The 16,493-nt window shown below is 41.9% G+C and overlaps 1 protein-coding gene across 1 annotated transcript in view; it reads right to left on the reverse strand.

Annotated features, from left to right (window-relative positions):
• The window catches only part of FOCAD (focadhesin), a 200,516-nt gene that overhangs the window by 82,150 nt on the left and 101,873 nt on the right, over window positions 1–16,493 (reverse strand). Inside the window, exons 19-22 of the mRNA XM_075594653.1 lie at window positions 9,874–10,006; window positions 5,654–5,842; window positions 4,221–4,342; window positions 1,183–1,275 (exon numbers count right to left, since the gene is read on the reverse strand). Coding sequence (XP_075450768.1) covers window positions 1,183–1,275; window positions 4,221–4,342; window positions 5,654–5,842; window positions 9,874–10,006 — 537 coding nt within the window. The remainder of the gene's footprint in view (window positions 1–1,182; window positions 1,276–4,220; window positions 4,343–5,653; window positions 5,843–9,873; window positions 10,007–16,493) is intronic.

Genomic DNA, 16,493 nt, shown 5'->3' on the forward strand with positions numbered 1-16,493 from the left:
TACTATATTATGAGCACACATTTTTTGACACTATATTCCCAGCAATATCTTGAATATACAAGACACAGTGTCTTACATCTATGAGCACTGATGTGGCCATTGTTATCATGTACTCCTTGTGGTTTGCATGGCACTCTCCAAAGACAAGTGGAGAAAGACGGAGATTGTGTTACTAACACCCAATTTCAAGTCTGCAACCAAGAAATAAAGTAATCTGCCTAACAAGGTGGCTTGAACTGTAATAGTACAGGTGAACATTTATTCAAGACCAACACACAAAATACTACACCAAAGCAGGGTATTTATTTTGTATGCTCATCTAGATAGGTTCATACAACTTCTTAGCGCTGCTATTAGCAATGAGACAAAAAAAAAACTATTTAGGAATGATGTGTTATGTTAAATATGCTTGGGACCAGCTCCACTAAAGGGTACAAGCCCCATTGATCCATCCCTAGTTACTATTTTGGAGATGAGCCCCAGATTGTCCTGGCACCAGTGGTCCAGGAACCTATTGCCATCAGCCTGCAAGAGAGCACCTGAGCCCACAGACCAAAGCAACTACAGGACATTTTTCTCAGATAAGCACATTTTAGACACTCACATTGGGTGCAAGTTTTTAACCTTTCTTGATATTTGTTATTAAAGAGTGGCATTATTTGAATGGTAGTCTTTGTTCTATGCACTTCTGTTTCACACTATATAGGCCTTTCTTTGAGGAGACGAGTTATCTCGCCTTTTTCAGACACAAGGGTTTATTAGGGTCTCAATGAAGGTTGTCCAGTTAGTCTGGATTAACGCCCCAAGGGGGTTTGAAATGTTGTTGACGTAACAAATAAATATTTCTTGGTTTTTCATACTGACGGGATATGCTTGCTATCTTAGTGATTTTATATACACAACCTTTTGGTTGCCTTCACCTTCAATACTTGAGATGGGATATATATATATATATATACACATATATATATATATATATATACACACACACATATATGCACACATACATATATATATATATATCTATCCTGAGTCATGATTACGGGTGGTAATTTTCCTAAATAGAGTCGCTTTATAAATTGCTTAGTGTAGGGTAATAAGATAGAGCCCATCAGGGATAGAAGAAATAGGCTGCCCCTTTACCTCTGGTTACACAGTTATTCTTGAATGACAAACACTGACCTGTAAAACAGCATGAAACGTCCTGCTCATAAAGCCAAGCCAGGACTGTGGAAGTAAGATGGAACGATGCCATTCTGAGGACTGGATATTCACCTGCAAGGCAGACAGAAGGACATCCAATGGTCCTGTTTTACTGTGGAAGTCATCATAATTAAAGTCTTAATAATCATGGTTTGCCATGGAAGAAGCGGTCATACGGTCTTCCAGAAGTGCTGGTATGTTCAAAATCAATCTCAGGGGCATAGCCCTAGGAGACTATGTCAGGTACACCCTTCTGTAACATTTCTGGGGCAAAAAATAACCAGTACCTGGTTAACTCTAAGCCTTACTCAATATTCACCCTCCTAGGACATCTCCTCCCCAGTCTCAGGTTGTCACAAGAAAAGATTCAATTGTGTATAGCATTCAACAGATCTCCCAGACCCAAGTCACCTCCTTTTGACAGAAATGCGCCATGGATTGTTTTTGCCCTTTCCCAGATTCCTCATTCCTAAGCGGTGAGAGGAAAGTCTGGTTTGATGAAGACTGCTCAACTGCAATCCAGATGCTTCTCCTGTCCAATGTTTCTTACCCCTACATATAGCAGGTAGCAGCTCTTGTCACAATCGTGACAGCGGTGGCATGGAAATGCAAGACACACACACACCTTATTTGTTTAAACATATCAACATTTCGGCTCACTCTGGAGCCTCTCTCCAGACTGGTTAGAGGGAGCCGAAACGTTGATATGTTTAAATAAATTAGATATTTTTTCTTTAAGACGTGGTGTGCCTGCTTCCTATTACCCTTATATACTTACCTTTGCTGCAGTCTGCACCCAGGCAGCTAATTTAACTTTAGTGGAGTGACACTGTAACCTGCATTATTTATGTATGTATTTATGTGTATGTGTGTGTGTGTGTGTATATATATATATATATATATATATATATATATATATATATATATATATATATATATATATATAGCTGCTGTAAATATTACTGTATATTCATTTGCATGTCTTAGACAGGTCTGCAACCCCGTCTTTCAGCATTATCGCCCAGCACACAGCACTTCCACTGCAGCAAGGGATTCTGGGAAATGACATGCAAATGAGCACACAGTGCCACGTTTTATCTCAAGCTCATATTACATGAACAACCCTTAGCCAATGCATGCTGCTTTAGACGCAGCTTTTAAGCAAGGGCTTGGGAGATAACCACCATAACCTTGATATATATATATATCTATATATATATATATAGATATATATATATATATATATATATATATATATATATATATATATCTATATATATATATATATAGTGTGTGTGTGTGTATATATATTATATTCTGGGGGGAATAATTATGTGGGGGGTTGATAATTGAGCGTGCGGCATAATGCTGGGGGGAATAATTGAGTGTGTGGAATAATGCTGTGGGGAATAATTGTGTGGGAAATAATTCTGTAGGGAATAATGGAGTGTGTGGAATAATGCTGTGGGGAATAATTGTGTGGGAAATAATTCTGTAGGGAATAATGGAGTGTGTGGAATAATGCTGCGGGGAATAATTGTGTGGGAAATAATTCTGTAGGGAATAATGGAGTGTGTGGAATAATGCTGTGGGGAAGAATTGAGTGTGGGGGATAATGTGGTGGGGAATAATTGTGTGGGAAATAATTCTGTAGGGAAGAGTGCTGCGGGGAATAATTATGTGGGGGGGAATAATTATGTGGGGGATAATTAATAATAATACAAAGTGGTGAGTATCCTTTTTTCTTTCCCTAATTCTGATTGAACTAAATATGTCATACGTATATATATGAGCAGTAAGGTTTCAAATGAAAGTGATGTAATATTGAAAAACATACATCCTTGCTGTCAGTTATAATACATAGAGTAGCACAGAGATTAGAGACTGAAATGCGGAGCTAACACTCTAGGTTATTCCTGATGATTAGCAGTAGATCCAGTACCATCGTCCCAAAATATTAAGAATCATTGTGTGAAGGATGAAATATCAGGAGAGAGAAGACGGGACTAAATCTGGTGGTCTTTGGTGCAATATTTTGGTACTTTTCCAAAACATAAGCCAGCAGAAAGTGACCATATAGAATCAGTGTAAAACATTTGCTTGCGTCACCACGAATATCACCACCTTTTACAATGCAAATAGGGATTCTTTAAAAAAAAGGCAGAACGGATACAGCAGCCGCGGCTTCCCCCTGGTGCTGGTCCGTACGGGTATCCCTGCCAGTATCTTCTTATGTACAGAACCAGTTTACACAACCGACAACTCACACGAGCATCGTGATGCAAACGTAAGGAAGCTGCTTGAAGGTAAGTGGCCCCTCCTCCCAGAGCTCACCCCCCCCCCCCCACCTTTTTAACTTGGGAGGTTCTAGCATTTTGCTGAATGGACAGGACTCACTGTGGTTGTTTCCCCTCATACAGAGGTAACAGGAAGGGTTCACAGTTTAGTGTTAGGACCTGCATTTTTGGTTTACCTTGACGTTTGGTATGCAGGCTTATGACGCTTTGGCCAAAGGGTTTAACTAAATAACCAAGTAAATATTATTATTATTTTTATTGAAGTATTTAAACTTTATACTTAATACTTTATATGTTTTGTCAATTGGATGTAGCATTGGGCACCGCTGTCTTTTGTTTGTATGAAAAACGTAAGTAAAGCAGCTTTCGTCTATACAATGTTGTGCAATCACCTACACAGATGATTAAATAAAAGGAAGCAGTTTTGCTTATGTTTGCATCACAGTCCCTGTGGGCGGCTGTCGTTTGTTATGTAACTGGTTTGATAGAAGTAGGGAACCTACTCGCGCAGTTCAAGTCTTGAATAGCGAGTTATATGGCAAAGACGTGGAGCATTGTTGTGAGAAAATCGTAACAGTAGATAATAGTGTGTATATGAACACATACCCCCTGCTTCAATGGTCATGTATGCCCATTATGCCACAAAATATCATGGCAACATAGCCACTCATGGTTCAAGTCACATCTGCGTTAGTCATTTTACACATTCATTATTCATACCTCGTGTATAAGCGCCGTTAACATCTGCTGGTAGCTGCGCCCCCTACTGGCAAGAAAGCGACTGATGGGCTTGCCGTCCTTACCCATCTGAACAGGCAGGTCAAAGCACAGCAACATGCCAGCTGTTTATTATTAAAAACAAACAAACAAAAAGGCAAGGAAATAAATACAAGGAAGACTGGTTTACAAACAGTATGGGTGATGCAGCACCATAAATGTTAATAATAATATTTCAAATGGCGCTTTTCTCCCAATGGGACGCAAAGCGCTTCACAATTACCGTATCGTGCGCGGAACGCAGCACATAGGAATGTTACAGACACTGATGAGTTTACAAATCTCTGGTTTTGGGGGCCTGAGGCACAGGGAGATAAAGTGACTTTCCCACGGCCACTAGGCGCCAACACTCCTTTTCTGATCAATACAATGACAGTATACATTTGTATCTTCTCTGCTACAGCACTTGAATGTAAGGCTGCGCTTATAGAGCCGACGACAGCGATGCAACGTCGCGGCCAAACAAATGCATTTCCGCCGCCGTGCGCGCTTATAGTAAGCGGATTGGTCTGGATCACTGGAAGTCATCTCTATTTGATTTTCCAGCGACCGTGGCGTCGCCGGCACGATAAGCGCAGCCTAAGTTGGAGCTAATGAGTAGTGCTGTGCGGTTGGACGTTTTAGCGACCTATAAACCTACGTAACAGGATTGTAGCCCTGATATAGAAATAGCATGTCTCGGGTGTATTATGGCCATTCCAGTGGTGTTTCCAAATCAAAGGGGGGAAGGGAAGAAAGCACATTCAATTAGAACATAGCTTCCGGGTAAATAAGTCACTTGTTACAACTTATTTAATCGTTGCAAGCTAAATAAGGGAGAGGGAGGAGGTTATAGAGCCGGCTGACGGGTAAATAGACACTAGACACTTCCCTTCCATTACCTGTGCTATTTCTATATCAGTGGGATAATATATGACGGAGCACACAACGTTTTTATTACTAATAACAGGGCCACCGGGAAAAGCTCTGTTGGGTGAGAATTCATAGCTGTGATACCCATTTTTGCTAAATATTATTATTTATAGCTTTACTTAGTAATACATACCATCAATTGTTAAATGACACTGAATGTGAGTATATTTCAAGACAAGGTATGTGTTTTCTACTTCTCAATATACACATTACGCCACACGCGGCAGTGCTGTCATTGTGTCAACTTTGCATGCGTATGTCAAGCATGTGTTACAAAACTTACTAAGAAAGGGTGTAATATACAGGAAAGAGTACAAGTGACCTGTCACGCTAATGTACTGAAGGCACTTCCCCCTCAAAGTGTTTTAACCAGTTAGAATTGTGATTTAGCCAACATGTGTACCCAAATTTTAGTAGACAATACAGAAGACAAAGCCACTGAGCATGATGAAAAATGGGTTTACCTGCAAGTCCTGGCTTCAGCCCGGGCTGCCTGTTCTTCTCGTACATTTTCAGCATGAAGCTTGGGATTCCTGCTACGGTCTTGCCTTGGTCGGATCGCAAGGCTCCTCCCCTGAGGGCAGAATGGTACACACCGCGTGGCATGCGGGTCATTTCCTGCTTGACAAGTGATGCCAGGAACTCTTCGAATGCTGAAAGGAAAAACATGAAAACTGGAGATCAATTAAAAAAGGAACTTTCAACGTCCTTTAATCTTTGGGCGCAACACATTCCTGGACCCTGTGGAAAGGAAGTATAGGGCCTCTGGTCGGTTTGGAGAAAGCTCTCTTGCAACCAGTGAAACAATGTGGGCAAATCTCACAGGGAATGGCTTGGATCACGTTGGGCACATTGCACGGCATGATTGGATAAGGAAGTTGGAATGGGTCAATGGGTAATCCCTTCATTTCACACGGTGTTCTTATATGGTAATGTTGTGCGTCGTCAACTGATGAAATTAGATCGGTACTCAAGGGTTTCCCTGCTGGCCTGCAAAAATGTCCTAAAATGATACTGCATGCTGCTTTTTTTTTTTTTTTACATACTCCATTTTACTGTTGTAAACAAATATCAAAATGAGCCATTGTGTGGATGTTAACACTCACTTCCTGTGCTAGGTAAATTGTGATACTTAGCACTAATCTAAAGGGTTTATCTATTGATGCCTGGCAATGGAAGAATGTCTCAAATATACAGTGTTTTTGACAACCAGAGAGCAGGGGGAACCCTGGAATGCCCTGACCCTCTGCCAAGGGTGCAACGGACTAGGGGGAAAAAACTCCAGTGGGCACCTCCCGTGCGGCTTGGAGACGTAGAGTCTGTAATCAACCTCTCCTTTCCAGGCATAGAGGACAAAGAGGAGCTTTTATCTCCAGCAGGACTGGCCCACTGAGCAACTGACATGTTTGAGGTGTGTGGGAAGGTGGGAGGAAAACGGGAAGGAGTGAAGGCTTTGTATGGGGAGGGTGAGGGAGGCTAGTGCTTTTTGTGGGGTGGGGCAAGGTATGCGGTGTAAGTAAGAGATGGAGGGTGGGGAGGGTAAATGTGGTGCTTATGATTAAGAAAGAGGATGAATGTGCTGTGTGAGAGGGGGGATTAATGTGGTATGTGTGTTGAGTAAAAGGGTGAGTATGATGTGTGAGGGTGAATGTGGAGTGTAACAAGAGGGCAGGTAAGTGTGATGGGCGAGTGATTGTGAAAAGAAGGATGAGTGTATGTGCGTGTAAGCGAGGAGGGAATTTTTGAGGCCTCGGGCAGGGGTGCCCTGAGATTTTATAGATCATTCAGGGGGTGCCCCTGTTTTAAAAAGATTGAGAACCACTGCTATAAATGTTACAGCAATAGTCATGTTGCAATCCTGTGTAGGGCAATCACTTGGCACCCTTCAGGAATGACATGGTTCAAAAGTTCAACAGCTCCCATATCATGTTTGGCATCGTTGGCATATTGCCGTGGTTGCCCAAGGCAAAAGCAAGACATTCCAACACATGATAACTTTGCCAGCTGCTGTACAGTACTGATTAGTGCTGGAAAGGAACTATGGCAAAGATTGGAAGACCTCTCTTTCACTTTTGTTGAAATATTTCACTGGCTTTCTTTATGGACATATAAATAATAATACTCTCTGTTGTTGACATTGTTAAGCCCCTGGCACAGAATGGTTTTGGTTGGCGTCGACTGAAAATATCAGATGTCCTTCTGCCAAGTGCCCAAAACCCGTTCACCCAACCCACTATATCATATAGTGATTAAACGGCAGATAAGGATTCTGGGTAATGACGTGGAAATGAGCACACCGAGTGTGTCACCTTTTTAACACCCTATCTACTTTAAACTTAGATGTTTCTCTGGTGGCACAGCTTGTAAAGCCTTTGATTAGGAGGTACAAAATCAGACACCCTCAGTCAGTGAACTCATATTAAGTAAAAATAAAAAAATAAAGTCCATACTTCTTACGTTTCCTTTGGACACAACACTGTAATTTGGTCAGTGGTAGAGCTAAAGATCTTATTATCGCTCTTATTTTCTACCCTTCCCTACTCTTATAGAGGAAGCGTCTCTTACTGCTGTAAGTCTGTGTTTATGGTGCACGTTCCACAGTGTGCGCGTCATGAACAACGTACAGCACTTCTATCAGGCCAGCCATAGTGCACACGAACACATGCACGAGGAAGCGTGGACCGCGTGGCAGAATTTTGAAGAGACAAATTAATTTGTTTGTTTTTTTTTGCTCGACGACCACGTCCCGTGAGCAGTTCCACCAATGAGGGCGAACCAGCATGGTGACGTCACGTCCACGCCTCCCGCGACTCCTTGCACTCTGTCGCGCGCGTCTGCACTATAATCTCTGCCTAAGACAGTAAAATTACATTGTGTAGGACATATGTATTGGGGATTTTCTTAGGGTGGTCTCACGCGGGGTTTTTTTGCACACATTTTTTGCAGTCTTAAAGAGGCAATCCAAGTTTTTTTTGTCTGTTTTAATATAGGGAAGTAGAAAAAGGCAGAGCACTGCCAAAATATACATTACTTACATGGAGTCCTCCTGTGGAGGGCTTATTACATCACAAGGATACAATTAACCTTTGAAGCACCGGTTTTCACCACCTTCTGTTTTAATATATGCAGCTTTTAATTACCTTTATTTAAAACAAATGACCTGAGCTGCCGATCGATTCGTTCTCCCGTGAGCAATCAGCAAAATCCTGCTTCCCAGGGTTCAGTAAATGGCTGCCTTTCAGATTCAAATCAATCTTTCAGTCCCTACCTCAGCAGCTACAATGTATTCTTATATTACTTCGGTAACATTATCTATTGTTACAGTTTGCAGCTCAAACTGCTGGGAATATTGGTAACAAATTATCACAAACAGGAAAGTGTTAGGCTACGGCCCCGCTGCCAAAGACAGCGCGCCCGCACTGCAAACAGGCGGCGCGTGAAAGTCCCTGCACCGCAATCTGCGGTCTGCAGCTGACTTTTTTTTTGGCGTCGGGGGCGTGGCCAAAGCGGGACATGGGGTTGGGGGAGGAAACGCTGTTCGCAAACCCTCGCACCCCTCTCCTTCAACCGAGGGCAGGAGGGAGAGGCGGCCCATGCGGGAGCCCCGCACACCAAAAAGCTGGCCCCTTCACAGCGCCCCCGGGGGGGGGATCGGGGGCTGGGGGACACCTCAACGCGCTAACCACTAAACCACCAATGCAGTGCCAGTCTCTCCCCAGCTTCCCCCCCCCCCCGCACACTCAATCCGCCCAGAGCGGGCAAGTATGGTGCCAGCCACGCTCCCCCCCCACCCCCGCTTACCTCCCGCCTGGGCAGCAGCCACAAGGATCGGAGGCAGAGGGCGGGGAAGCCCAAACAACCGACTGACCCCGCTCCCACTTCCCTGCCCGAGCGGGCAGCAGCCGCGGGGATCGGGGCAAGGGGGGGACCCGGGCAGCAAAAAGTGAAAATAAATGAGGGAGGTGGAGAGGGGCTGTAAGAAACACACACAACACACAATATATATATATACACATCCATACACACACACACTTCCCCGCCCCCCACAAAGCTCTGACAGCTCCCGCCCCCGCCGCTGATTGGCTCACAGCCACACCACGTGACGCGTCACCGCTCGGGATCGCAATTCTCTTGCATCCCCTGGCGGCTGACGCGTCACAGCGTGTAGTGAGCCGTGCAGGGAGGAGGGACTGGGACCTGCTCGGGAGGATACCAGGTGATGGTGAGTAACGCGCACACGCAGCAGGACCAAAGCCTTACACAGATCTTGCACTGCTGGGGAGGTGGCTAAACCTGCTATAGAAATCAGAGGATGCTCAGTATATTAAAACTCACTAAAATTAGCATTAAGAGTTGAATGAAAACATTTTTTTTTAAAGGTAGTAAGTATTATCTAATACTACAGAATTGATTAAAAAACAACAAAAACACATATGTAGGATATTGCATGGATTGCTCCTTTAACTGTGCCACTGAGGATCAGAATGCGTATTGTGTAGCTGTGTTTGGTCTACAGAGAGACATCGCTATACACAGACGCTGTGAACCTCTGCCTTAAACATAGTGCAGGACTCTGCTGTTTTCTAATGTGTCTCATGCTTTGCATTTCAAGCTTTCTATTTTACTTTTGTGTTTGCACAGCTAAGGCATCGGGCGTCGGTTATCGGAGATGGGCAAAGCTTACCTGGTAATACAGAAGAAGGAGTCAGTGCCATTAGTTTAATATACGAAGCGCCTGGCACAGAAAGGTCCTCCTCCTTTTCCTCTTCTTCTACAGCAACGTCAGATTCATCTGTAGGTATCACCTCAGGTCTGGCCTGTGACATGTACAACACAGTATTTGGTAATATTCTGAAACAAAGCTGTTTAGGTTCATAGAGGTATCATTGTGTGTGCAAAGGAAAATATTTTTTTTTAAATGTGCATGGAAATCTAGTTTATTTACGGTTGACTATTTAATTAGCTCTGTGACACAACAAATAGAGGTATTATAAGATATACTAAGATATACAAATTGTGTTTAGGGAAAATTGCCATGGGGCTTTATAGGCCTGTGTCTAATGTCCCTTCTCGATGCATCCAGTCTGACCAATGACCACAAGGATTCTTGTTGTAAATGGGGGGTTTGTTAAGTTTTGCAAATAAATCCTACGCACGGGGCAAATGACAAAAGCTTGTGGATTTCTCTAAAACCAAGGATTCCTCTGAAATGTATATTATTTCCTAAATAAAAAAATGAAATGCATATTTTAACTGAATTGCATTATAGAGCTATGACCAGGGTTGTGACATACTAACAACTATTCAAACACTACTGTGTAGTTATTTATTGCATTATTATCCTAGCCAATGATGTAGGTCACATCCATATGTGACGATTACCTATAGACGTAGCAAATGTCATCTCTACCCGAGTCAAGTTGCCAATTATTATTCCTAATACCTTGCATATATAAAGATTCAGTGAGGCTTTGCAGTTCTCAGTTTAATTGTATTTTGTACCGGCTAGCAATGTCCTGTTATTGAAACTACATCCATACTGTGGGAGAAAATGCTTTTCGTTATTAAGATCATATGAGAACTCTGCACCATACACATTTTAATATGCTAGTTATTGCAAATATTATTTGTATTTATTTGTTTGTATTTATTTCTAAAATGTTTTACTAGGAAATAACACATTGAGAGTTACCAATCGTTTTCAAGTACAGTATGTCCTGGGCACAGTTATAACGACACTACATCGTTATACGTTATATTTACAGACATTTCATGGACCGTTGAGGACAATATATGTTATCTCATGGTTTGTCATAGATAGCTACCAAGTAAATACTCACATCAAATATTACATTACAGCTTGCGGTATTCCACAATTATTTCTCAGTGTGGTTTGAATTGTAAAAATGTATGTATGAAAATATAATCATGTTGCGAGATAGTTCTTTGGAGGTGCTGTACATGACTTGTTCAGAGCATCCGGAACCTTAAATGGTTCTAGTATTTCCCAACTCTTCTAAGTGTTCCAACCTTCCAAAACATTGTACTGCTGTATTTCATGCCTCAAACTTTAATAACTGTCATTTAAACAAAAGTATGTCAAGTTTTAGTTTCACTGCACCACTTGATTTATGTTAAAAGGATGTCCTTTTGAATTAAGCAAATCCTGTGTTACGGAAATAAAAAACCAGCAGCTAATTTGTAGCGATTTCGTCTTATTGAACTTAACAAAAAATAAATAACAAATTGGCAATGAAGATTATTTTAATTAGATTTGGGTGAGCCACTGGCCATTTTCGCTACCCGCCCCTCTTTTTATGCCCCCTTTCCAGCTTCCTGGAAGTCACATGAATGACCCCTTAAACAGCATTGGACGGTTCTCCTCCCAGCCTGACATCTGGGCCATGTTCTCCAATGCTGTCCTGCTGCCCCTCTATGGTCAGATGGAGCGAAAAACATTGAGCAACACTGTAATAATAATAATAGTCTCATTTACTGTTCTTCTTAATGGAATAATTTGAAAAGGTTCTTAAATGTTCTAAATGATATAGATTATGCTTTAAGGAATGTTATTTTATTTTAAAAGTATGTCCTTCCACAGCAGTAATATTTTTAGGCTGGTGGTCATCTCTGTGCTGCTTTCCATGGTCCAGACAAAACAGAAAGCGTATTGAAAACCGGGAAGAATATCTACTGAAGTTTAGGTAACATTTTTATATATCTAGAATGACTACCATTTTACTGGTCTTAATAAATGTTTGTCCGAGTAGGTTGAACGGCTCCTATCAATGTGTTGTCCTGTTTAGTTAGTCCATTATTTTTTTCCCCCACTTATACGGATTAGACATTTCCTGGACAAATTCTTTAGCAGTTTTCTAACCTGAAGATAATGGCCCATATCTACTGCACCATGTTATTTCATAAGACACCTTACAGCCCATTCAAGTGAATGTTCTGTGCTGTGGCTTCCGGTGCCAAAAAGGTGTCCTATGGAATGTGTCTTTCATGGTACAGTATGTGACTCACAGTATAACAGGATTTTTTCCTCACTTTGTATACTTATTTTTACACCTAATATAAAGCTTCCTGTTTTGCACTGATTGGGGCATCAGACTATTTTCCTTTTTTTGGGGTCCGTGCTGGAGTTACCTATATTTTATGCCTTCATGATGCAGTGGATTCACTGGGAGTAATCCATTTCCCTGGGCACATCATTCTTTCGGCAGCTCTGTTCTATGACTACTCCTCTCTTTAGTCTGGTATCTTATTATTGTTCTGTGATTTATTGAATAGTACAGCTTATTAGCATTTCTGGGAGCTGATGGGGACTAAGACTGAAGAATGTATATTAGAATGAATTTGGTATGTACTGATTTTATAAATCCAGTGTTAGAATTACAGCCATTGTATATTCTGAGTTATGTATTGTGCTTTCCATTCCATATTGTGCTAATTCAGAGTTTAGATTTCGGACTCAATATTAAAAGCTATTGAACCTGGCTCATTCCCAATAGAAAAGATGAAACAGAAGAGGATTTATGATTGTGATCTAATTTACTGCAGTGCCAATGCACATTTCCAAGTGTGACTTCACATTAAAAAATACCTTGTCACAAGGGGCATGTTCTGAACTGAACCTCTTCATTCTAGTAAACACATGTAAGGGTTGCAGTGGATGTGGGTGATGTATGTGTCGAGTTTTAGTAATAAGGATGGGCTGTTGCTGGAATTTGTTGCTGAAACAATCAAGTCTTTCAGAGTGATCCATCTACTTCATGCCTTTTTGACATGGTCCCATTGCTCTGTACGCAGCAAACCAGTTTCTCCAATTTAAAGTTGCCTTTGTTGTCTTAAACTAACTCTAATAGCAGCTGCAAATGTGTTTACTTGAGGCTGAAAAAAAGTCTATGCAGTCTTAATGGTGAAATATTTCAACACCTTCCTTCCCTGAATTATCTACAAGATTAGGCTATCCTTGCACACAAATTAGTCATTGTAAATGTACCGAGACTAACCGTGTCATTTCTTGGGAAGGGTAATGAAAAATAGGGGTTAGCAAACACACATACAAATCCCAAAGACTACATTGCAACATGAGTACAAACAGGACAAAAGGTAATTTGGTACTAACGCCAATTACTAAGATACATTTGATGAATACAGTGGCGAGAAAAGGTTTGTGAACCCCTTAGTATTTTCACATATTTCAAACCTAAAATGTCATTAGATCTTTATCTAAGTTCTAATAATAGATGAACATAACCTGATCAAACAAATAACACAAAAAATATATACTTTTTCAACATTTATTTATTCACAATCATTCAACATTCAATATCCATGTGTGAAAACGTATGTGAACGTTTATATTCTGTACCTGAAGGTATCCCCTTGACCAGCAATAACTTCAACGAAGCATTTCCTGTAAAAGCTGGTCAGTCTCTCACATCGGTTTTGAGGTATTTTGGTTCATTCCTCCTTACAGAACTGCTTCAACTCAGTGACATTTGATGGTTTACTTCCCTGGACAACTTGCTACAGGTCCTGCCACAACATTTCTATGGGGTTTAGGACTCTGACTAAACCATTACAAAAAAACGCAGAATTTCTACTTCTGCAGCGATTCTTTTGTAGATCTGCTAGTATATTTAGGATCATTGTCTTGCTGCATGATCCATTTTCATTTCAGCTTCAGCTCGTGGACGGATGGCCTGACATTATTCTCTAGAATCTTCTGATACAATGCAGAATTCATGATTGTGTCAAATATGGCAAGTTGTTGAGTTCCTTAGGCAGCAAAGCAACCCCAAACCATCCCACTCCAAACACCACGCTTGGCGGTTGGGATGAGGTTCTTCTGTTCGAACACAGTGTTTGGTTTTTGCCAAACATAACGTTTCTTATTGAGGCCAAAAAGTTCTACCTTTGACACATCTATCCAGAGAACATAGTTCCAGAAGTCTTGTGGATCATCTATGTGCTGTTTGGCAATCTTCAGACGGGGAGCAACGTTCTTTTTATAGAGCAGTTGCTTAGTCCTCGTTATCCTTCCATGAACACAATTCTTGTTTAGTCTTTTTCTGATAATCGAGTCATGAACACTCACATTAGCCAAGGCAAGAGTGTCCTGCAGATCCTTGGATATTACTCTGGGGTTCTTTGTCACTTCCTGGATGATTTGCCAGTTTGTTCTTGAAGAGATTTTGGTAGGACGACCGCTCCTGGGTAGAGTGACTGTGGCCTTGAACTTTCTCAATTTGTAGGCTGCCTGACAGTGAATTGGTGTAGCCCCAAATCCTTACAAAACAATTTCTAACACTTTCCAGACTGGTGTGCATCAATAACTGCTTTTTTGAGGTTCTCAGAGATTTCCTTTGATTGTGGCATGACGTGTTTCCACACACCTGTATGTTGAAGACCAAACTCACAAAGTTTTTGATCTTTATATAGGGTGGGGGATCATACAAAAAGTATGGTGTTACAGGCAGCACTCCCAAATAAAGTTAAGATATATAATTTCTGGTGCAAGGGAACGACAGGAGGGACCCTGGGCCCTCCCAAAACTATAGTACAAAAATAGGTGGTGTTCCCAGCACTCAATGGAAATATAACGAAACGACACTGTAATATGCCAAAAGAATAAATTGTATTGAAATGAATATATAAAGTACACAATCTGGCGGATGCTTAGACTATACGTTAGGGGGTCTATGCGTACAAACAAGTGCCAAATTGGTGTGGGTATGAAGGGAATTACCACAGGTTCTTTTTAGAGGGGATCTGTGGGAACGGGCCTGAGGAAGGGGCACCCTGCCCTGAAACGTTGCCCCCCTCTACTCACATTTGCTCTATGCGTTTTCTTGCTATCACAGCATTTCCCTTTATTGTCACACACACTTTTTACACTCGTCTTTCCCCCACTCCCTTCCCTTCATGCCATTTTGGCACTTGTTTGTACGCATAGACCCCATAACTTATAGTCTAAGCCAGGGGTGTGCAAACTTTTCCCCGTGCGCCCCCCTGCCTGCTCTCCTTGGTGCCTCCCCCCCCCGATCGACCTCGGCATCAAATGAAGCGCGGGGTCATGTCACGTCGCCATGGTAACGACAACACGTGACCCTGTCGCGTCATTTGACGCCGGGTTACCATGACGACGCATTGCTGGAAGGGAAGGCAAGTGTATTATAGAGCCCTCGTGCGGTCCCCCGGCATTTAATTTAAATGCCTGGGGGGAGAGCACATATAGAGCATATAGAGCACCTCTATAACTGCCGCGCCCACCCCAGAAAATCTAGCGCCCCAGATTGTGTAATTTATATATTCATTCCAATACAATTCATTCTTTTGGCATATTCCAGTTTCGTTATATTTCCATTGAGTGCTGGGAACACCACCTACCTTTGTTATATAGGGTGGGGCTTCCTAAACGCACCCCTGAAGATCTACCGAATTATTTAAACACGCGATTCCAATTATCCCCTTTAATTTAGCTGATAAAACCAGGGTTTCACTTAGTTTTGCACATACATCATTTTGTTTCAAAAGACATATAATTGGTTAATATAAACCCTATTGGATATTTAAGAAAAGACTGGTTTGGATTCAAGAATGTTATCATGGAAAAACTATGGAATTTCCATAATTATCATTGCGGTTCACAAACTTTTTATCACCACTGCAGATCTATGTATAATGTGTTTCTGCCACTTGACTAGAGATTTGGGTTCATATTTGCTAAGCAGTGTTATTCCAAAGGTCCCATTTCAGGCGCCAGAAAACAACTTGTGGCCTATTTATTCAAATGGACTGTAAGGTATCTTAAGGAGTAACACTGCATAGTAAATATGGGCCTAATATGTGTTCACTTAATACAGTATGTGTTGGAAGGATGCCGGTTTTCTCTCTCTCTATTTTTATTGAAACACAACTGAGGGTCTCTGGAAAAGTCAACCTCCAAGGACTGAAATCAGTGATCTTTTTGATTTCTCGGCCTAAATAAATCCAACTCATTTTAATGGAAGACTACTGATTTTTAGCAGTGAGATTCTATGGAAGACTATAAGGCTGCGGCCAGGCAGGGAGCGGTCGCACTGGCGCTCGTGTGCTGCGCCCTGCTCGGCAGGGTGATTCGTGGTCGGCTAGGTGTGCGCGCGGTTGGGGGCGTGTCGAGGGGCACGGCCAAGACGTCACAGACCTGGTTCGCCCTCATTGGGCGAACCGCTCACGTGACGCGCGAGCGAGCGGCAGATTCAAAATGTGCTTGCTTGGCAAGTAGGTAAGCGCCACGCATGCTCAGGCGCTTGC

Source organism: Ascaphus truei, chromosome 1, assembly GCF_040206685.1.
Source record: "Ascaphus truei isolate aAscTru1 chromosome 1, aAscTru1.hap1, whole genome shotgun sequence".
Lineage (NCBI taxonomy): Eukaryota > Metazoa > Chordata > Amphibia > Anura > Ascaphidae > Ascaphus > Ascaphus truei.